General features: G+C 36.3%; 2 protein-coding genes across 2 annotated transcripts in view; one reads left to right on the forward strand and one right to left on the reverse strand.

Moving 5' to 3' along the window:
- The window catches only part of CSRP2 (cysteine and glycine rich protein 2), a 16,953-nt gene extending 14,652 nt beyond the window's left edge, over positions 1 to 2,301 (forward strand). Inside the window, exons 2-4 of the mRNA XM_044679184.1 lie at positions 453 to 650; positions 1,271 to 1,364; positions 1,927 to 2,301. Coding sequence (XP_044535119.1) covers positions 453 to 650; positions 1,271 to 1,364; positions 1,927 to 2,003 — 369 coding nt within the window. The 3' untranslated portion in view covers positions 2,004 to 2,301. The remainder of the gene's footprint in view (positions 1 to 452; positions 651 to 1,270; positions 1,365 to 1,926) is intronic.
- A 5,588-nt stretch (positions 2,302 to 7,889) lies between these two features.
- ZDHHC17 (zinc finger DHHC-type palmitoyltransferase 17) overlaps positions 7,890 to 23,893 on the reverse strand; it is a 107,603-nt gene continuing 91,599 nt past the window's right edge. Inside the window, exons 12-17 of the mRNA XM_044678776.1 lie at positions 17,819 to 17,881; positions 14,807 to 14,900; positions 14,116 to 14,199; positions 12,398 to 12,555; positions 11,447 to 11,541; positions 7,890 to 9,420 (exon numbers count right to left, since the gene is read on the reverse strand). Of these exons, the coding sequence (XP_044534711.1) occupies positions 9,282 to 9,420; positions 11,447 to 11,541; positions 12,398 to 12,555; positions 14,116 to 14,199; positions 14,807 to 14,900; positions 17,819 to 17,881 (633 nt within the window). The 3' untranslated portion in view covers positions 7,890 to 9,281. The remainder of the gene's footprint in view (positions 9,421 to 11,446; positions 11,542 to 12,397; positions 12,556 to 14,115; positions 14,200 to 14,806; positions 14,901 to 17,818; positions 17,882 to 23,893) is intronic.

Below are 23,893 nucleotides of genomic sequence, written 5' to 3' on the forward strand. Positions count from 1 at the left end.
ACTTCTCTTTACTCAGGCTTTTACTTTTGTCCTTTTATTTCTTCTTCTTCAAGTGATTATTAATAAATCTATTTATTCTTTAATATATTATATGCAATATAATATATTCTAAATATAAATATAATATAAATAATATAATATATTCTAAAATATAATACTTGGAGTTATTGGATATTGATTTCAATCTTACAATTATAATCATTGTATCTATAGCCTAATAATGTTCCTTTACATTCATGAACACCCCCCCAATTTGTCAGTGAACATCCAGTTAATGAATATCTTCTTTATTTCCAATTCTTTTCTATTACCATAAAAAAGATGCTGCTATAAATCTTGGGGCATATCTAAGGCCTTTCTTTTTGTCACTGACTTCCTTGGAGTATCTGCCTAACGAAGCGACCACAAAGTCCTTTAAGAGTAGTGACACTTTTTTTTGCATACTTCCATAGTTCTTCAGATGGGTACTTTTTGGGAAATCTGACCTGATTTTTTCTTTTCTCCCCTCATCTCCTGTAAGTGTGCAACCTCACAGGCCCACCACAAATCCAAACACTTCCAAATTTGCTCAGAAATTTGGAGGAGCTGAGAAATGTTCCAGATGTGGAGATTCGGTGTATGCAGCAGAGAAAGTCATAGGAGCAGGGAAGGTAAGATGCTTTCTGGTCTTTCATCAAACTCCCCTACTTTTTCCATGCAGATTTTTCAACCTGTCGATTTGAGACTAGTGGAACATTCACACGGATATTTCTTCTAGATGGTTAGAGATCTATATATAGATTCATATATATATTCATTTATTAAATGAATAAATATAAATAATATTTACTATTCTATAAATAAATAAATTCATTTATTAAATAGTATTAGTATAGCACTCATTTCTATGGCACTGCAATATTCTTTATGTGTTATCTCATTTGAGCCTCACAACAGTTTTGTGAAACCAGGGCTATTATTTTCCCCATTTTGCAGATGAAAAAAAGCTGAGGTTGAGAAAGGTTAAGTTACTGATTCAGGGTCATCCAGTTAGTGTCCAAGACAGATTAAAATCAAGTCTTCTTGTCTCGCGGTCCAAAAGGCTCTGCGGTGTCACATCTGTCATTCGTCCTTTGTAGACAAAGGAGGACGGATGATATCACGATACTGGGGTGACGGTACTGTGGGAATGTTGGGCTAGAGATAACTCTAGATTTCACAGTGTACACTTCTCTAGACAGTGCCGTGAGCTTGCTTCTCACTTAGGTCACTATCTCTTTGTCTTTTCTAGCCCTGGCACAAAAATTGTTTCCGATGTGCCAAGTGTGGAAAGAGCCTCGAGTCGACGACTCTGACAGAGAAAGAAGGGGAAATCTATTGCAAAGGTAAAAAGACGGCACACTTCTTAACCCCTGGTTTGTTAACAGATGAATTCCAATTACTCAGAGAAATGCTCCACACAGGTTCTCTCTGGAAGTGAAAGATGACAAGATACACAATCCTGGTTTGTCCACTAGAATGCGGCCGACAAGTGAATGTGGCATCCGCATTTCCAAATGAGGGAATTCGTAAATAGTCAGGGGTGACACTTGGAGAAGGTGGAGCTCGCTGTAGAGCAGGGTCCTATGAAAACACAGAGCCAAAGAGCATGGTGGTAGTTGAAGATATCACCTAATCCCTGTCAGGATAGCTGCTTAATCCTATCCAGGTTTAAAGAGAGTTTGAATAGGTGTCCACACACACCCCCTCACACACACACTGCCATTCTCACTAAGATAGGAGTGGAATTCTGGCAACCACATACTGATTTATATAGCATCACCATCTTGGAATTCTTGGGCAAACCGATACACTTGGGATCTTGGGAAGGTGGAATTAAATTCTTAAAAAGATCTTAACAAAGCTTGACGGATTTATCCTTCATTAATACGACCATACCTCTCCTAGGTTGCTACGCAAAGAACTTTGGACCAAAGGGTTTTGGTTACGGCCAGGGAGCAGGGGCCCTCGTCCATGCACAGTAAAGGAGAGGACATCTGAGACAGCGAGAACCACAGCGCCACGCACTGAGACTCTGTATCAAGGCACAGAGAATCTCTTACTACTAAACTACTGTGAAAACTATCCCAACTATACCAACAATACCAGCATTTGTGTACTGTTTGTTACTATGTATTTGGAGACACTAATTTGTAGGAGGAAAGCATTTCATTGACTCTTTTTGCTTTAGAACATACTTACTCTGATTTTATATAGCAATTGGCTAGCTTTTGTTTTTAAAACAACTTTTGTTCTTTCAATAAAGTTTCGCATGGCTTCTGATCTTCCATTGTGTTTTCTTTCTAAAAAGATTCTGGAAGGGAAACGTAAACCACTCCCACCCCTTGCTTCTCCATTATCAAAAGGGTTTTTACCTCATGTCCAATAAGCCCCAATGACTTTTATGATTCTGCAGATCATATGATTTAAAGCTAGAAAGGAAATTTAGAGATTGTCTTAGTGTAGTACTTAGATTTCAATGGTCTCATGGAATTCCATAGGAGCTTAGACAAGATAAATATGGAATATATGTGGTAACCCTCAAAGAAAAAGCAGAAGCCATTGAGAAAACTAGAAAAGACTTGCAGAAGATGGCAACAGAACTGCGCCCTGAAGGAAGATGGCAATTCCAAGACGCAGATAGGAAGCATAGTGGAGAGTCAGGAGGACTTGGATTCAAATCTGGCTTCAGACACTTCCTAGCTGTGACTCAGGGCAAATCACTTAACACTGCTTGGCCAACCCTGGCCACTCTTGTCTCTTAGAATTGATGCTAAGTAGAAAAAATAAAGGTTTAAAAAGAGAGGGAGAGGAGACAACATTGTGTGTTAGGAATGGCAAATGGGGTAGAATGGTTAGATCAGAGATTTCATAGATGGGCTTGATATTTCACAAAAAAGGAAGTGGTAAGGATAGTAATATCCAATATAGTCATTGGGAAGTTTGGAAAAGGTGTGGGATTTGGGGGGAAAGTTACTGTTTTTGACAGATTGAATTTGAGATCTTGATGGGACATCCATTTCAACATGTCCAATAGTAAGTTGGTGATATGAGTTGAGTTCAGGGTTTAAAGATCTGGGAGTCATCTGCAAAAGTGGTTGAATCCATGATAGCTGATGAGATTGCCAAATGAAACAAAAGGGAGAGAAGAGGGTCAGGGCTAGGTCTTGGAGTACACTCCTTTAGTGGGTGGGAATGGATGAAAATCCTGTGAAAGACTAAAGTCAGAAAAGTTGGAGAAACAAGAGCAAACAGAGCCAATGAGACCCTGAGAATGTATCTGAGAGGGACGCGATCAATACTCCCAAATATGGCAAAGGAAGAGCACCCAAAAAAGGCCATTAGATTTGACAGTTAAGACACCCATTGATGATTCTGAATTGATCCTGAAATTGATCCTGAAAAGGAATATTTTGATGATGATGAGAGCAGAAGACAGATTTCAGAGGGTTTAGAAGCAAGAGAGGGGAGAGAATGTAGGTACTTGACTGGAATTTGGGGAGGGTTTTCCCCTAAGCTGGAAAAAGGAGGAAAGGTGAGGTTGGCAGGATTTTGTGAGTTTTTTAAAATTTGTTTTAAGGATAAAGAGATGGGCACTTTTCAATAAGTACAGAGAGGGTGAGACTGAATATGGGGGAAGACAGGAGACAAGATTAAGAGTATTTTATTGAGGGCCACCTCTTCAAAGAGAGTAGACAGGAGATGATGATATCAGAGGGATGTGAGATGATAGAAGAGGGAGCTGATTGTAAATGGCAATTTTATTTTTTAGAGGCAGTCCTCAATTGACAAGTGTAATAAGGGAATAGGATGTAGATGTTATAAGGGAATAGGGCAATAGGGTGATATGAGACCAAGGGCTGGAGGTAATAAGGAAATTAAGGCAGAGGTAGGGTTGTAATAGTGGATAAGGCAGGCAAGGGACTAAAGGTAGAGTGAATAGGGGATAAGGCACTGTGGATAGGGTTTTTGTGGATCCCTAAGGCAGTAAAGTGGATAAGGAAGGTACAATGGTGAAGGTACTAGATTGAGATAGTAGGAGAGGTAAGGGAATGACTCGGTTTAGGGAATATAAACACAGAGGTATAAGGCGTTGTAAAGGATAGGATGAGATACTTGGGGCAAACAGCTACTGCCTGGGAAACAGACTGGGACACAGGATTGAGACAGAGACACACAGGTTAGGGCCAGCCAGGAATGGCTTGAAACTGACTAGAGGGCTTCTCGTCAGTTTCTCAGGTTCACTAAGGAAGATTCAGAGGAAGTATTGAGATCTCACTTCCTTCAACATGGACACCTTCAATCCCTCAGGACCCAGAGAGAATGTTATTTCCTTACTCCTTTCTCCCTCTCTTGTCGATCAACTAATGAAGTACCCAAAGGCTTGGGTTACGTGACAAACAGGGTTTACTGAAGTTTAGGATTGATTGGAAGGGATGGAGGGTAACAGTCGCCTAGAGAAAGCTTCCGGTGGGGAGGGAGACAGGAGTGAGACTGAAACAGGAACCTGCCTAAATCAGCCCGAAGTTTTGTAGTCTATAGGGTTAGGAAAGTTGGATACAGTAATTAAAGAGATCATTTGTAACAAGGGTAAGCCCTATTTGACTTTGGGGAAATGAAACTATCAAGTTTGAAAACTAACACTCAGATCTACCCTCTTTTCAAAACCCCAAGAGATTTAGGAAGGGAGAATGATGATGGGAACAAGGGAGGTCGGGGTGATTCAAAGGAAATAGTTAAACTAACACATTTTAAGAGAAAAGCTGCAGAATGTAGGTCAGGTTCCACTCTCCAAGAGTCTCCAGGGTCAACTGAACTCTCCTCAAGATTCTAAACCCTTTTTTTAACTGACAAACTGCAGTAAGTCTTTGCAGGGCTGACATGCACCCCATTTGCACTACACAAAGTAGGGGGAGAGGGGTGTGTTGGAGGCTTAAGGAGAGGTTTAGATAACCTCTGTGGCAAATGGAATTGAGAATCAACTGGGGAGGGGCTTGGGGTGTCTTGCCATAGTGAGGATCCAGATAGAAATTTTTAGGGGACTTAGTCACTTCCTTTGGTTTCTTCCAGCAGTACTAGTAGTAGTGCTGATGATTGTCAAATCTCTTTCCTACCCCAATCTCCAATTGCCATTCAGATATCTCATACTGGACTTCAATATGCTCAAAACCATCCTCTTGTTCCTTAAACCCCATTGCCCACCCCACCACCTCCCTCTTACTGTAGAGGGCAATACTATCCATCCTCTCAGTTCCTTGGGTTCCCAACCTATAAGTCATCCTGGCTTCCTCGCTATTTATCACCTTCCTCCCCATATCCAAGTTGTTGTCAAGGCCTTTACATCTCTCCAATGTGCCCCATTTTCTTCTCCACTTTTGACACTGCCACTAGGAGTGCCTGGAGTATTGCAATAGCCTGCTGGTGGCTTTGCCTTTCCCGTCTCTCTACAACAATCCTTTCTCCATTCAGCCACCAAAGTGGTATCTTAAATGCAGGTCTGACCATGCCACCTGCTGCTCCAGTGGCTTCCCACCGCCCAGAGGAATAAATATAATGTTTTGGCATCCAATGCCTTTCATAACCTAGTTCCCCCTTCCTTGCCAGCCTTCTTACACATACTTCTCAATGCATATGATTGCACCCAATGCCGTTGGTCTCCTGGCTTGTTCATGAACAAGACAGTCCATCTCTCCGCTCTGGCTTTCCTCCATGAAATGTTATTTCTGCCTCCACTTCAAATACTGACCTTCCTGGTTTCTCTTTTAAGTCTCAACTAAAATCTTACATTCTACAGGATTCTTCCCCACTCCTCCTAATTCTAGTGCCTTTCTTCTCTTATTTCCCATTTATCTTACATATAGCTTGTTTGTGTACATTTGATTGATGTCTCCACCATTAGATTACAAGGTTCTTGGGGAGAAGGGCTGTCTTTTGTCTTTTTTTTTGGATGCCCAGGATCTAGCATGGTGCCTGGCACATAGTAGGCACTTAAATAGTCAGTGGGATTTTATTCCAAAGTGAAAACATGCTTGGTTCTGTTTTCACTTATAAGCTTCTATACCATATAAGGGGTAAGACAGTACTCTCACTTTCACTGCTTCTATCATACTTCTGTTAACTCAAGATATTTTGGGTTCACGTGTGGAAAATCTATGGTTTGAACTAGACCTTAATTTTGGGGACACAGGTTGAAAAGTCCAGAGACTCTGAATGGCATCACAGTTCCATGGATGGCAACAGCAATCTAAAATCCTCACAAACAAATTTATTCTCAGCTTCATAAATATATAAAAGTGAGAATTTCATATATTGGTCCTTTTAAATCCATCCTTCACTTTGCTTGGCCAAAGAAACCATACTGAATATTGGGGGAAATATAATAAAATCATAAGGCGAACATATATTTAATAGTCAATATTTATTTTGATTAATAATTTACAAAAATCTGACATATTTAATTTATGTAAGGAGAGCTAATTTATTAAACATTTTACAGGGTTTTTGTTCCACAATGTAACACAACAAGATCCTGACAGTAGTAAAATAATACTTGGCACAGTTATAAATAAACAAAATATAAAACCAAAATATCCATAGCTAAGATGTAGTGATGCAGTATTGTGCACATTAGTATCTCAAATTAACTAGAGTGGGCACAAAAACATAAAAACCTTCAAAGAAACGATACACATTCAGGGCTGAGACTGACTAAATTCCTACTTACTTAAAATGTGTCCAATGCAGCTGATCTGAACTAATCTTGGTCTGGATCAACTTCACACAAAAATTCTGAAAGTGGGGTAAGTGGGTTCCCTACAAATAAGGCCCCTAAAATAATTATGTGGACGGTACATTGCTGCATAGTTGGCTCCTGACCTTCTGACCATTTCAAAATTAGCGATCTTGCTGTATTTTAAGCTGAAAGATAAATGTCAGCATATGCCCTAAATCCAGAATATTTTTCTAGGTACTTGTGAATTCAATGGACATTTCTATTATTCCGAAAGACAAGTTCATCTAGTCTTTTTTTTTTTAAAACATATAGAAAGAATATTGTACCACAGAGAAAGAAAGCCCATGGTAACAATACTCATCCAAATTTGGTCAAACCACTTACATTTATACATTGTTTCTCAACCATTGATAAAAATGTAAAAATTGCAACTGAGTCTTTATGTGAATTGACTCAAAATATAAAAAGTTAAAATAATAAATTCTAGCATTTTATAAATAACTTTTGAATTAAAAAAATTATCTGAGGTTTCCCCCCAGTGAATAATTAAAAATAGCAGAGACATTTTAAAAATTCACCAGTTGCTTGACCTTCTATGACAAAATGGTACGGCTCCGTTGCCACCCCTCTACCCACCTCTTCCCTTTCTAAAAATAAAATATAGTTGTTGATTTTCCAATATTAAAACTTTCAGGTTTAAAGGTTGCATTTTTGCTGTGTGTCTTGTGATAAAAGAAACAGCTAGAGGAAAAAAATGGTGCTTGCAAATACTGAACATTAACTATTTACAATTTCACTGCTCCTCTTACTAAGGCAAGGGGCGGGAATACCACTAGATTGCTTTAATACCTGTAATTTCCATATTACAGGAAATGCTAATTTTACCAAGCATAAGACATGCAGTGAACTTGCGGGGTATAATGCCTATTCACAGCAATACTGAACATCACTAGAAGCTCATTAGATATTTTCCTATTCTTTTTGGTTGGATAAAATGAAATGAGCAATTTTAAATATACTACCACACACACTCACAAAGAGAAAACTATTTGATAAATTATTTATATACAGATACACATTCTTTACACTGGTCTAGGATCTGTTATTAGCCTCCCCTCCCTCCCACCCCTCCCCGTTTCTTCTCACAGGTTTCTCGAACCACTAGTTTGCTACAGCACTTAAGAGGACCCAACCAAGTCTCACTCTGTAAACAATAGTTAAGAAAGCAGTGAATTAAGTTCACCATGAGTATACTGAAATGCTGTAACCAAAAATGATCAGTGCATCACATCGAACAGTAAAAAAAGCCTTTCTGAGATTCTTCCAGATAGCTTTAAAAACTTTAAAAAATATATTCAGCTTGTGTACATTTAGCTATATCTAGGGGCTAAATTCCACTTGTCAATAAACCATAGTTATCAGAATGTACCATCTGGGTTTCTATGATTCACATAGGCAATTTGCAGGGATAATATCCTTTTTCTGAATTTCATTATTATGCCTACAATTTGTATTGCAACATAGAACTAAAAGGAAAGAAAGCCATTTCTTTAGGTCACTGAGCTTCTTTACTCACTTCTTTGATTCTATTTATGTGGTTTTCATTGAAAAATGTCACCTTTCCTTTTTTTGGGTAGTTTTTTGTTTTTATATTGAGACTATTTCTAGTATTCAGGTAACATAATTTTGAAAAACTGTTGCTATGATATTCAACACATCAAAATAAACTCCAATTTATTGTTCATTGGATCATATCTTCTAACATCCATTCAGAGACGTATCATGCACTGTGTAAGGGCATGTAAGCTAAAACAAAGGAAACTGACTGTACTCATGCAAGGTATTATCAAACCACACAACCTCAGAAAAAAAAGTGTTTACAATTATTTCACTGTCCTATAAAGAGATCAGCCTCATATCAGCTGACAGGAATAAACCACACGCAGCACGATTCTTGTGAACATTATTTTCTTGTGTCGTTCATTCTTCAATAGCAATCTTACAGTGGATCCCAAATAGAATGACATGATTTTCATCATAGTCTTCAAATGTACATTTTTCAACATATTTCATACTCAAGTGAATTAAGACCCCAACCACTAGAACTAAATGCAATGCTATTCATATCAACCTGCATCATCAAATATAGTATTTTATTTCAAATCTTAACTTCACTTGAGGAGCATTTCTGATCTGTGCAGCATCCATCAACTTTTTAATTAAGTCGTGCTTCTTGTGTATAGTATTACAATAATAAAAACCAAAAAGGTGAGGACGCGGTGAATTCCCACATTTAGACGAGTCATATCCTGTTGATGGTCTTCCTCCTTCTTTTCAGCAGTGGCAGTGCGTTCTGTCCACGCTCGCTTTTATGATAAAGCTGACGAAGAGAAGGTGCTGTAAGATTCAGGGTTAGCCCTACACAGAGCATGCTATTGTTCGAAGGGTGTGGATTCGAGTGAGAGAGAAACAGACAGACACGATTTCCAGGCATCGCTCAGAGAAGACTTGCTCACAGGACAAAGGGGTGCTACACGAGCTGGTAGCCAGATCCTGAAATTTGGTCGTACTCTATCGTATACTGTCTAGTCCAGTCCACAATGACAGGACGAAAGAGGCCACAGCATCGGAATTCAAAGAAGTCTATAATGTTTCTTAGACAACCATGGCTAAAAAAAAAAAATGCAAAAGCAAAAAAATGTTCATTAGTGTAATACTTTGCTGCAAGAGCCCAAAGCACTGCTCTATTGCCAAGCATTTTTCTAACCTTTAAGAAGATGTCTATTACTAAATAAAATGGAACACTGAATCATTACAATGACTAAGCATGAGCCCAAGGAAGATAGAAAATGGGCAGTATGTGGGGAGATTAAAGGCACCTAATACTGCATAAACTACCAGATTTAGGGGGTGTGAGGGTTAGTTTCACAGAACTACTTTCTCTTTTCCTACCCTTATAAAATTTTTGTAACAATAAACAGTTCTCTGAGGAGGGGAGGAAGGGATAAATCTGGAAATGAAAGTAATATAAAATTAAAAGTTACCAATTTTTAAAAATGTGTATTGTGTGTTATAGCTGTAAAGACAAATTTCCTCTCTCAACAGCTGGTGATGGTAACTACTCGAAGATAGATGACTTGGTTGAAGGAGAACCCTTTTATTAAAGAAAAGATTTTGAGGCAGGTCTTGTAGTTACTCTAAAAATGTAGCTACATACCATTCTAGGAGGCAAGGGGGTACAATGGAAAGGGCATTTGGATTTCAGAAGTCCTAGGCTGGAGGTCTTTCCTACATGTATGACACTGAACAAGTCACTTAAACTAAATCTCAATCTCCTTAACTGTAAAAGTATTTTGTTTTTACCAAATTATGCCACAGGATTGGCTGAATTGGCAGGAAGCAAGAATTGGTAAGTGAGATAATGTACGGTACACAAAGGGCTATATTATGCCATTGTAAGCTATTTTTATTTTTTTTTTCCTTCTTTCTTTGAAGATCTAGTCCATCAAAAAGCAACTGCTAAACCAGGTCAACCGAAATGGACAATTTTTGGTTATACTGTTTATGTTATCCGACTGCTATTAACAAAGACAAAACCAATTACAACATGTCTGTGGTATATAGCAGTGCCATAAAGAGTATTCATATAAATTTCTTTAATTTTCTTTAATACTTATGTTGTTTGAAGTGCTACTTCAAAAACAGGTGCATAACAGCTTTTCCCAGGTTACTATGATTGGTTTGGGGGAAAATCCCAATGGATAAGTGAAAAAAAAATTGCAAGGACATTAGCAACTGAAGGAAAATAAGTTTCTTCAAGCTTAGAGAAAAATGTATAGGTGGGGCAGCTGGGTAGCTCAGTGGATTGAGAGCCAGGCCTAGAGACAGGAGGTCCTGGGTTCAAATATGGCCTCAGACAATTCCCAGCTGTGTGACCCTGGGCAAGTCACTGAACCCCCATTGTCTAACCCTTCTGCTTTGGAGTCAATACACTGTACTGACTCCAAAATGGAAGGTAAGGGTTTAAAAAAAAAGAAGAAAAAGAAAAAGAAAAATGTGTAAATCAAAATATGCAGAAACATGCCACCTGGAAGATAGTTAAAAGAAACAGAAGTACCAGAACATTGACATTTCAAGCTCTCAGTTACAACTCTGTGTAAATCAATCAATTCCTCCCCCAGGAGAGATGTCTCAGGAACACTAAAGTGCTTTATCCTTTGTTAATTTTCCTCTCGGTAGTTTCCTAATTTTTGGTTTTTGTTTAAAGGGAGAGACAGACAGAAATAGAACAAAGCAGACCTGAATTCCAAGAGTCCAAGCTAACACTCAGCGACATAATGGAATTCATTCACTTTTACCAAGGCACAAAAAAACAAAGATTACTGACAGGAGCATAAAATTTGAATTTTTTTCTAATAGGCACCACAAATTAATTGCAATGAAGTCTGAAGGGAAATTTACTCAGAATACTAGAAATATTTCTGCAAGAAATGTTAGACTACAATAGGATGGGGAAGAAGTAGTATTCCCATGGAAAAGTGAATTTGCAATGTTATGGTTTACAATTTAGCTTCAGATATAAATTCCTTTATGTTAAATTATCTGTATTATCTACAGGGAATCTGCTAAACAGTCAAAAAAAAATCTTATATCCAGCAAAATTAAGGCATACAAAATACGTTAGTATTTGCTTACTTGAATGGGCTTTCAATAGATGTTGTTGTAACTTTAAAGTGCTTATATCTTCTTGCATTCATCCTTTCATTTGTAGTAATACCTAAACATGATATCTATGAGATGAGAAAGGAAAAAGTAAATTCTTAATTCATCTGAACATTTAAATAAATTTTTGATCAATAAACAAGGATTTCTTAAAATTTTAATTAACATGAGGGAGGCGTTAGATTAGGTGTAGGAGACACAACAGCTAAACAGGCTGACCTCAAAAGAGCTCATACTCTATGCACACAGAAGACTAAATACCAACTACAGACAAAATAGACAATGAGTAATTTTGGGAGAAAGGCACAAAAGCAACTGGGGGATTAGAATAGGTTTCTTGTTAGAGTTGGTTCTTAAGCAGATCTTTCAATCAGTCAATTAATTAACAAGATAAATTAGAGCCATGTTGTAATAGGATTTAAAAGCTAAAAAGAGAAGTTTACATTTAAAAAAGAAAGCAAAAGAAAGCCTTTGGAACTGGCCAAATCGGAAAATGGTGTGACCAAATCTATGCTTAAAGAAAATTGTTAGTCAAATGATCTGGGTTTGAATCCTGCCTTGGGCATTCAGCAATTTCACTGTGTTTGGCTAGTCATTTAATTTCTTTAAGGTTCAATTTCCTCAACTGTAACCAGTGGGACAGCCACAGAATTGCTGTCCTATCAATCAGCATATGAATTCCTGAGAAGAGGGAGAGTCTTGCTTTTCTTTTTTGTATCCCTAATCTTAAAGGAGTCCTTGGCAAATGGTAAGCACTCAATAAATGGATATTCACTCATTCATTCTCATTCACAATAATGTTGTGAGAAAATAGTTTTATAAGCCTGAAGCACATAAAGAAGAATTATTATTAGATAGCTATAACAATCCTAAAGAGTTTCCTAGTAGCATAGCATTATATCATAGTGAACGGATTTCTCATACCTGATACATCTGACACATGAGTAATACAGCTACCCACATGAAGTGAAAAATACTGTTCAAGAACATCCAAAACATCCAAGGTGAACATGTGGCAATTTGAGTAATATATGTCCAAAATCCATCCTTTGTGTAAGTAGTCTCACAGTGGATGCCCCAATCTATAATCAAAGCAGAAACATGGATTCACTAAACACTTGCTTGGCACTGTTCTGACAATATTATCAAAAAGGATATTTTTATTGATTTTTTTCATAAACAATGCATGTGTCTTACTAATAAAAATAGCTTGATATATTCATGGGCAAAGCAGTAAAACTATAGCTAGAGGGTAGAAGGCATTTAAAACTGCTAAGTTAAATTTGGAACTATGCTCAAAGGGCTATAAAAGAATGCCTGCCCTTTGATCCAGCCATACAATTGTTGGGTTTGTACCCCAAAGAGATCATAGATAAACAGACTTGTACGAAAATATTTATAGCTGAGCTTTCTGTGGTGGCAAAAAACTGGAAAAGGAGGGTATGACCTTCAATTGGGGAATGGCTGAACAAACTGTGGTATATGCTGGTGATGGAATACTATTGTGCTCAAAGGAATAATAAACTGGAGGAATTCCATGTGAACTGGAGAGACCTCCAGGAGTTGATGCAGAGCGAAAGGAGCAGAGCCAGAAGAACATTGTACACAGAGACTGATATACTGTGGTAAAATCAAATGTAATGGACTAGCAGCAATGCAATGACCCAGGACAGCTCTGAGGGATTTATGGTAAAGAACGCTACCCACATTCAGAGGAAGGACTGCAGGAGAGGAAACATAAGAAAAACAACTGCTTGAACACATGGGTTGAGGCGGACATGATTGGGGATGTGGACTCGAAACTACCACACCAATGCAACTACCAACAATTTGGAAATCGGTCTTGATCAATGACACACATTAAAACCAGTGGAAATGGGAATCGGCCATGGGAGGAGTGCAGGGGGTGAAGGGGAAAGTAGGAGCATGAATCATGTAACCATGTTAAAAATGAATATTAATAAATGTTAAAAAAAAGTTATTCCTCTGTCATATAATGAAAGTTTTGATTTGAGTTGCATACATGCAAACACTTGGGAAAAAATTGCAATTTTGGTTTCTTTCAAGCTTGCCTAGGAGCTTATTAACTCATAATAAAGAGAAAGGGAAAGGTTTTTACTTGCTCATTATGACAGCCACTTCTAAGGAAAGCCTTTACATTCTTCCTGGACTTTTTTATTGGGACCATGTCTCTAATTATCTCATCTATAAGGTGCTACTTACTTGTTTTGGGAGCTGACTCTCAAGTTTGAGAAAAATATGAAATACAAATTTTATTCTATTTATGTTACCATAGTGAAATTTTTGCAAAACTTATGATATATAAACTTTAGTAATGAATAAACGGTTTAATAATATGGACAAATGAAATCTAATAATACTAAGAAAATACTTGGAAATTTAACTTTTAAGAGAATAAGACTGGGAACAACTAGGTGGTTCAGTGGATTGATAGGCCTGGAGATGAGAGGTCCTGGGTTCAATTTGACCTCAGATACTTCTTACCTGTATTGTATGACTCTGGTCAAATCACTTAACCCCCATTGCCTAACCCTTCTACCTTTGAACCAATACACAATATTGATTTTCTTAAGAGGGAAGGGAAGGGTTTAAAAAAAGAGAAAAACCATATTTATACTCACAAGAAATGCAACCATAAATCATCCAGCAGATCATAAAGAGCAAAAAGAATAGATAGCCCATGAAGTAACGATGGTTGCCTGCTCCTAGGGAGTAACACAAAAGTAATCAATTTCCACCAGTAAAAAAGAAAATCAAACACTGACCAAGAAGAGATGGACACATTTTCTTGGCACATAAAACAAAATGGAGATGATTCACACCAACCATTGCAACAGTTATGCTACATTACAACAATATTTTTTAAAACAATGGACTTTAAGTGAAGGCTCTCAAAGCAATAAGAAACTTTCACTATTACAAGACAATGTAACTACCACATTCATACTGGAAAAAAACATTCCTAGTAAAGCAAAGAAACACTAAATATTCTGTCTTACGTTTTTTAATGTGGGGGAGGGTGGTTAAAGTAAACACTCTTCAAAGAAAATCTTTAGCCATGGTTCCTTTTTTTTTTTTTTTTAAAGAAACCATTGCCTTCTGTCTTAGAATACCAAACACACACTAAGATGATGTGTGTGGGTAGGGTAGGGGACAGCAGATAAGGAGAAGGCCTAGTAACTCAGTTTATCTCTGAATAAAGAAGGAGGTGGGAGTAGATGATCTCTAAGAAACCTATGTAATAGCAATTCTCTTCAAAGGCTTGTCAAATTAAAATAAGTAATATATTTAAATAATTACCAACATGCTTACCTACACAATTACCCACCCACGGGCAATGATGATCAAATTTTGCTATACACCGATTGCATACACCACAATGTTTGGACCTCACAGGCTTCCGTATCTGTTAAAAGGTATATTTTAAAGTAGAATTAAAATAGGACATGTATTTAAGGGAAAAGCTCAACATTTTATTTTCTTTTATTTACTCTGGAAAAATACAAATATGAACAAAAACATATCTCTGATGTCAAGATTTTTAGCTGATTAAAAAAAAAACCATTGTAAATTGGTAACACAAAATTCTAATTTCCTCAAACCAAAAGATTGTCAGCTGGGGACATGAGGGCAAAGCTCATCTAAACTCCCCAAGAACTTGGCACAGTACTATGAACACAGTTACTGAATGAAAGGGAAAGAGATTGCTATTATACTTTTACAGAATTCATCCACCTCTCTCAACTTTTACATGATAAAAATATATCAAACTCGTGAACTTTCCTGATGAAAGTTGTACTGAAATTTATTTGCATTTTTGTTAGTGGGCACACTAGTTTACACTTTAATAAAAAATTGAGAATGAAAAATGAAGAAATAAAAAAAAAACTGGTGAGGATATATAAGTATTTATGAGTCCAAGTCACTAAAAATAAAATGTTTTCTTCTCTAAAGTAACAAATTTTGCAACAAAAATATTTTACTTATCTGCTTCCTGTTACTTGCACTCCTAAGACCTAAACCTAAAAAGTAGCATTTCTCCTGCTAGAGCTCCCAGAGACCTAAGGAAGTACAGGAAATGTGCTCAAGTTTTTAGAGATGCTTTGGATATTACTGACTTAACAAAAGAAAAAAACAAAACAAAACAAAACCATAAGGCTCAGATCTCAGTAGGCAAGAAAAGAAAATATTCTGTTATTTAAGTCAGCTATTTTAAATATGTGAAAATATATGAAGCTAAGAGTACTCCTAAAAAACACTGGCAATATGAAGCCATCACAAAAAATAATGGTAAAGTATGTACATGAACCACTTGTTCTGAAAAGGTTGGTCTCTGGTAACAATAATACTTACAATAGGATAATGTTTACTACTGATGAATGCCAAAAACAAATTTTACTTATGGTGCTTTTTACTAGTGTTTGAATAAAAGTACTGATAAGATATCATTAAATTGGAAGTGGTTTTTAAATTATTTTGCTATGACAAGAAAGAGTGAGGTAAATAGTCTAAGGAGTTTTTGGCATCTTGGCGATCTAAATAACGAAGTACACAAAGGCAAAACTTGAATATAAAAATCCAAATTTACAAAATAAATTAAAATTTAATTCTTTAAAAAAAATGCAGGATCTTTTGGTGGTAAAATTATAATTTATCTTTTATAAAACTTTGCTCCAAATACTTTTCAGGAAAACTTCAATTTTTAAAGTCAACAGACATTTATTGGGCACCTAGCGAAGATGTGCTAGGTACAATGAAGAAGATGACAGGTAAAACAGCTTCTTTGTCTTTATTTATTTACTCTGGAAAAATACAAATATGAAAAAAAATTTATGACTATCTCTGATGCCAAGATTTTCAGCTGACAAAGAAAACACAAAAGAAAACTATTACAAACTGGTATCATAAAATTTTAATTTCTCAAAAACAAAAGATCAAAAAACTGAATTAAAAAGCTGAAAAAATTAATTAGCTGACAAGAAAAAGCCTATGCAAAAATAACTAACACCAATGTGACATGTTACAAAAGAGTTACAAGTAAAATGCCAGGGAGTCCAAAAGAGGAAATGGTCACAGCTGGATGAGGAGAGGTCCTTGAAAGAAGTGAAATTTGAAGGAGAGGAAGGATTTCAATAGTCAATAAATGGAAAAAAAAAAAAAGGCAATAAATGAACATTTCTGCTATTATTATAAGCAAGTTTGTAATTTTGCTATCACAGAATTCACTAACCAACATATAACATTTAAGATAATGAATTCTTACTATTTAATAGCCAACAAAAAGTCTCATTCTTGCCAGTAAATATTTATGTGGTTTTTTAAATTAATTCATGTCGAAATACCATATAAATAATTTGTTCACCAAATGGGGACTGTGTTGACAAAGTGTTCTTGGTTTTCTGGATAGAACAATTATTCCCACTGAAAAACAGCACCTTAAAGGCTGGTTATTAATGTTGCAACAATCTTTTAAATGGCAGTCTTTGTTAAGGTACAATCAGAGAGGAAATGAACATGTCTACAGAAATGTTTGGTAAGTCTGTCTGGAAATACAAAAGAATCTTGTCAACACTTTAAACTTAACATAAAAATTGAAGAAGGAAGGGGGGCAGCTGGGTAGCTCAGTGGAGTGAGAGTCAGGCCTAGAGACAGGAGGTCCTAGGTTCAAACCCGGCCTCAGCCACTTCCCAGCTGTGTGACCCTGGGCAAGTCACTTGACCCCCCATTGCCCACCCTTACCAATCTTCCACCTATGAGACAATACACCAAAGTACAAGGGTTTAAAAAAAAAATTGAAGACACTTTCAAATTAGCAAAGAGAAATCAAATGGACTAGTAAAGTGGTACAAAGCATGGCATTTTACATACAAACATGATAGGATAAGGAGGAAATAGTTAAAGAAAACATGATAGAATACTATCATTTAAAAACCTACTATATAACATTCATACAGATAAACAATGACAACATATTGGATCTTGTTTATACTATAGGATAAAACTGGATGAAAATTGAACAAGCTTAAGCATACATTGATTCTTGATGATGATTTGTGGCATTAATCATAGCATAATGATGGAAGTCAAATCAAGCAATTAAAAGCTAAAGCTTTAAATGCAAATTCAATTCAGTCTGGGAAAATGTTATCAAAGTTATCCATTGAATCAAAGATTGAATTACTAAGAGGTTTGAAAAAGAAATATTAAAATTTTAAATATATACACAAAATAAAATTTTGTTATAATTCAAATGATTTTGAAATGCTTCCATAAAAATTATAATATATTACATTTTAGATTAAAAAGAGAAAGAGAGAATACTACCAAACAGGTACTGCAGAATATACTGAGGTCCAGACTTCCTGTCTCTGCAAGTTCAACTATTGTCTTTAGATGGAGAAAAGGAAAAAAAGGAAAAAGATTAGTATTTTATGTAACTAGGAATCAATAAAAAAAGAATACTTTAAACACATTTTTGTACTTATGTATTTTTTAATGAAAGAATATTTTAGTTTTTTACTTTCTTAAAATCCTAAAAAGTTAATTTCTTAGCTACCTGATCAATATTTAAAGAACATTAAAACACAGCATGCATAATAAACCTACAAAACATGTGCCAAGAAGCTCTTGTCCATTTTATGAAAAACGTAATGTTGCTAAAGAGTTTCAATGAAGGTTTAAAAGGGAGGCCAAGGTTCTGGGTTCAAATAGATCAGTCAGTTTACACTGCTTCTTTGCCACAGACTTCAGTCTTGTTATGTGTGATTAACCAGTTCACACGTGTGAAAACAGAACTGATCCCAGTCTTCCTCAGTCTGAGTGTATTCTGAGACTACTCCCAACTGTTCCTATGTTAGCTTTGTATATGTTGTGTCCCATCTGACTCTTGAGCTCCTTGAGAGCTGGGATTATTTCTTGCCTTCTTAGTATCCCCAGCACTGAGCATGGGTGCTTGGCATATAGTAGGTGTTAATAAATGTGAGCTGATTGATGGATCAATAGTAATAAATGAAAGGCAGCATGATGGAGTGGACAGCTACCCTCAAAGCCTGGAAGAACTTGTTGCAAGTCCTACTTCTGGCATGCTGGCGAGGTCATTTAACCTTTCAGTCCTCCAGGCAACTTCCTAAGATCTCAAAGTTGTAGAGAAGGTAGCCACCTGCAATGGTAGGGAGGAGCTTCCTCATCTGGGAGGTCCTTATACCAATGAAATCATGGATTTAGTCTTCATCAACTAATAATGTTATTTACTATAGTGATTTACAGTTTTCAAAGTGCTTTCATATACATTATCTGTTATAACTTAAAGCAAAAGATCTAATGTCAGCATCATCTTCATATAAAAAAGGAATTATTTGTAGGATAAAAACTCTTAACAATCTGAACAAGATGAAGCATTTATGTACGATAAAGGCAGTCCTGGGTTAGATTCCCAACTAGCTGAAATGTAGAGTCTCTGGAAAGGTAACTCAAAGTGATCTAAGTTGAGTCTACTGTGGCAATTAAAACAATGATGTAATAGCAGGCTACTAACATTACTGAACAAGGGTCTGATGCACTCTTTTTAATGACTACACAGAACTACATGATGTTTATAAAACCCCAAAGCTTTTCTCTGAAACAAACCTTATTACCACCAATAGTTTTCATGTGATATTATATGCTTGCAGATCATAAAATATCATAATTTTCAATAAATCAAAATCAAAGAATCACCTCAAGACTAAATTAAAGAGAGATACATGACATGTTAAGTAGGCTATAGTTTATGACCAAGCCAGAATTGTCGACAAGAAGTGGTATAAAATATATGTATGACCAAATAAGGAGGTAGGCGGGAGATTTTGAGAACAAGGAATAAATTAACACTGATGAACTGGTACTTTCATAATATTAAGAGTCCTGAAGAAAGCCCCCAACAATTTTGGTTGAACCCTTCTCCAGAGGATTTATGGGAACTCTATGAGATTCTAATTAGTGCTAAATGTGAATTGCCCAAAATGGTTCTATTATTCAAATTCTGCAGATTTCCACTGGGCTAGAATTACTATATTTTATTTAATTATAACTTCAAATAGTGTCCATTTAAATATATTTGACCACTTCAGAGATGGATGAAAAAGGTATAGACGGGTTGTAATTTATATCACAGCAGAGTATGTGTGTTGGTAATTATGATCACAATTCCATTGAAATAATAACTGCAAACACCAAATTTAATAAACTATATACAAACACATACATTATATTTATATATATAGAGAGAGAGAGCATATAAGTATATTGCTACACCCTTAAAGTTTAGAAAGCAACAAACTAAGCAATAAGAAGACAACCTAAGCTCAGAGAGACGAAGGGAAAATAGTTCAAGAACATGAGCTTTTGCTATATTTTGAGGCCACATTAACATAAAAGAGATTTAACATTATACAGATTGTAGGAAAACAACCACAAAGTGTTTATTTACTCTTTTTCAACTTAAAAACTACTCTATTAGTAATAGGAATCTAATTCTTATGCAGTCAATTAGTCTTTCAGGATGTTTATCTGCTTAGTGACGTTAGCAATGGTTTCTTTATATTGACTCGAAATTTGTATCTCTGCATCAATGTTCCCAGTTCTACCCTCTAGACCCAAAAGATAAAGTCTAATTCCATTGCCATATGAAAGTCTTCCAGGTAATTCAGGGCTGCTATGATATCCTCTCTAAAAGTTAATTTCCAATTCTTTCATCTAATTCTTTTATAGCATGCTTTTCAGTCCTCTTAGTTTTCTAGATGTATTCCAATGTGTCAATGTCCCCTTAGCACTAAAAGCAATGACTCAGATATGAGTTGACCAGGACAGAATAAGCAAGATTCCAAAGTTCTGTGTTTTGAACCTGCGTTTTAACCCCTTCACTCCTGTAAGTCCAGGCTAAGAAGTAAAGAAGTCCCAATCTTTCATTGTTACAAAGAATTATCTAACTGTATCTCACCCTGTACTTATACAACTTTTTTAACATATTTGAATTATGCTTTATCTTATGATATTTGGCTCACTTGTTCTATCTAACTTTTTTGGATCCTGCCTTGTCAAACAGAAAGCCTTATAAAATATACTGAAAATGGATTTTTTAAATGGGCTAATGTAATAACCAAATAAATAATTTGAATTTAACATAAGGTAGCACAAACTTATTTCATATTTTAGAAAGTAAATGCACCATTTCATTGGGGTCATAGAATTATTGAGGGCTTCTTTGGAAAGGCTTTCATAGGGTTCTGAACAAGAGGGACAAAAAAGCTTTAGGGGAAACGCTTTAAGGTATATTTTACTACTTTCTTTTTCTTTGCTACAAACAATCTTGTGCTAGAATGGGGATGGAGAATCAGTGATTAGAGCACTGGATCTAGAGTCGGGACTCAAATCCAATCTGAGAGTGACCCTGGGCACCTAATTTGCCTTAATCCACTGGAGAGGAAATGGCAAACTACTCAGGTATTTTTGCCAAGAAAACTCCATAGGCAATATTGGTATGCTAGGATCCATGGGGCCATAAAGAGTCAGAGACACAACTGAACTGTTAAACAACATAGGGATTAGAGATTAAACTGTTAGTAGTCATGTTTTTCCTTTCTTGAGAAACCATCTTGTCAGCCTAGTATCTTCGTCTTTCATCCTGATATAAACTATATATATCTTTGGTGTTTTTTTTAACCTTCTATCTTAGAATTGATAACAAGTATTGATTCCAAAGCAGAAGTGTGATAAGGCGTAGGCCCTCCTTGGAGAGTTCGAGTGCCAAAAGGGCAAGTTCAAGCTGTCAATCACCATAGAGAGTTAAGGGAGAAAGTGCTAGTTTGGGGCTGTTCCACAGAGGGGTGGAGCATGCAAAAAATGTCCTCAGGCATTGGGAAGAGGGGGAACAAAGCAGTTCCCCAAGTAGAGCCTCTGCATACAGTGGCCATGTCTTAGCCAATGCTGGTCTAGCAACTGGGGTTAAGAGGCTTGCCTAGCTAGGACAATGACTTGCACATTAAATACATGTTTAATTAAAGTCTCTCATCTTAAGCTTTGCCTCTCAAATCTACAGAATCATGAGACTGTTCATTTTTAACACATCTTGTATTTTGCTTTAAAATAGTGCATTTGCAAACATCTCCACAGCATGGCTACAGAATTTACGTATCCAAATAAATGTTGTCTTTCCAATTGTCCCCTTTTTGAGGCAAAGAATTTACATGGAGAATAAATCACAAGAGTTCCCAAGACCAATTCTCTTACCTTTCATGAGGGAACTGAGGCACAGAGTGGTAAAATAAATTGCCTAAGATCACTAATGACTGTGTCAAAATTAGCTCCAAAATTAAGATCTTCCATCTCCCAGATCTGGAACCCTTTAACTGCATGGTACATTAAGATTTTTAGTGCTCAAAGCATCTGGAATCCTTCCTTTGGAAAGTGAGCCTCTAGGTTCACTTCATAATCTAATACCATTTTTCCTGTATTTCTCTATGTCCTCCCCTACTGATGCTTTATTCATATGAACACTGACTTCCTCTCTTTCACCTCATCTGCTTCTTGAACAACAAAGTAAGGACCCTCCTCCTCCTTCTCCCCACTTTACCCACCAGGCCACACAAATACTTTGCAGTTGTTGAGTCAACATCAAGAGCCAAGATTCTTCAAGGAAAAAAACTGTGCAAGATTGGGGAATAAACTATGGGTCAAGATAAGGCTAGGAAACAGAAGGTTACAACTGTGGGCTGACTAAAGTGAATTTGTGTACTGCCTGCATGTTGCAAATGCAGTGAGTTGAGAATATGCTAAAATCAGTTGAAGTACTAAAGTACAAATCCAAATTGTTAGAAATCCATTGCCCAAAGTACAGGACTGCATGCATCTTGCAATGATGAAGTACCATTTAGTTACTTCTACAGGGATGATGTAACTGATACCAATAGCACCAGAAGTCTAAAGAGTATCTAAAATGATCTAAACTTAATTTCTGCTAAACTGGTTTCCAGTCTTTCCAGCAGCCTTGTCCAGCTATTCCCCTATTAATTTGTAATTTGTAGTCTTCAGTTTGTCAGACTTTGGACTGATGTTTTTAGTTATTTCTGGGTCTTCAAGTCTGCTCTGGTGACTTATTTTTATATTTTCAAACAGTAATAATGGTTTTATTAAAGCTTCATAATGTAGCTTTAAGAGTCAGGGTTGTATTGTTGTAGAGGATTAGTCTCAGAGTCAAGAGGTCTAGAATTTAAGTTCCACCCCCAACTAATACAGTTATACAATCATAGACCATTTTAAATATGTGGAAACTGAGGCATACAGTGCCTAAATGAACTGCTCAGGGTCATAGAGCTTATAAAGTTTCTGAGGCCAGACAGGAAGTCAGGTCCTTCCTGACACCAAGCGCAACATTCTAAGCCACTGTATCGCCTAGCTTACAGTAATAAGAGACCTAAAGCAGGTACATTTTTAAATTGGGGCTACTAGAAAATATTTTTTCTGTTGGTGAAATTCACATCTTAACCAGTCTTTTTAAATTTTCTAAAATATTTCTTGTTTTGACATCATACCTTTTAAATGTAGTTTTCCTTTTTCTCCTAAGAAGGGTTGGGAGGTTGTTCCACAAAACCAAATGATCAGGTCTGACAATATTTATGATATTGTAAATCTAGAGTTCACTACCTCTACAAAGTTTTGGCTATACTTTTGTCATTTCTTACTGAGTGCCTGCAACATAGATAAAAACACTTAGTTTCTTTGGTTGTTATCAAAAATGAAATATGTAGGAAAAATGAAAGACTGTTACTATATTCTTAGATGTATGATAATAAACACATGTAGTTATGTGTTTAAAGATATCAATTCTGGACTTCTATACTGAATGTGTATGTTTCCTCCATCAAAGGAGATCACAACTTATCTGAAATGTTTCGTCTTAGAGAGATGAGAGATGTGTAAAGTACTGACTCACATGGCCACACAACTGAATTGGATAGAGGCAGAACCTGTAGGTCTTGCTGAATCCAGGACTAATACTCTACAAACAATATAACCCTGCCTCTTAAAGTTATATTATAAGGCTGTAATAAAACTACTATTATAGGTTGGGAATATAAAAACAAATCATCAGAAGAGAATGTTTGAGACCCTGAAATAACGAAAAAAAAAATCTATATAAAATGAAGAATACAATTTACCAGGGGAAGAACTAGCTCCATATTGGACAAGATTGCTGAAAAAACTGGAAACCAATTTGGCAGAAATTAAGTTTAGATCAGCACCTTAAATCAACTGCCGCAATAACTTTCAAATGAATATAAGTGGGCATAAAAAAAATTTAGATGAAAATGGGAGGGGGGGGTCGTCTATTCTTCCAGTATCTCTGTAAGATCAAGAGTCATT

The sequence above is a fragment of the Gracilinanus agilis genome, chromosome 5 (genome assembly GCF_016433145.1).
Source record: "Gracilinanus agilis isolate LMUSP501 chromosome 5, AgileGrace, whole genome shotgun sequence".
In the NCBI taxonomy this organism is placed as follows: domain Eukaryota; kingdom Metazoa; phylum Chordata; class Mammalia; order Didelphimorphia; family Didelphidae; genus Gracilinanus; species Gracilinanus agilis.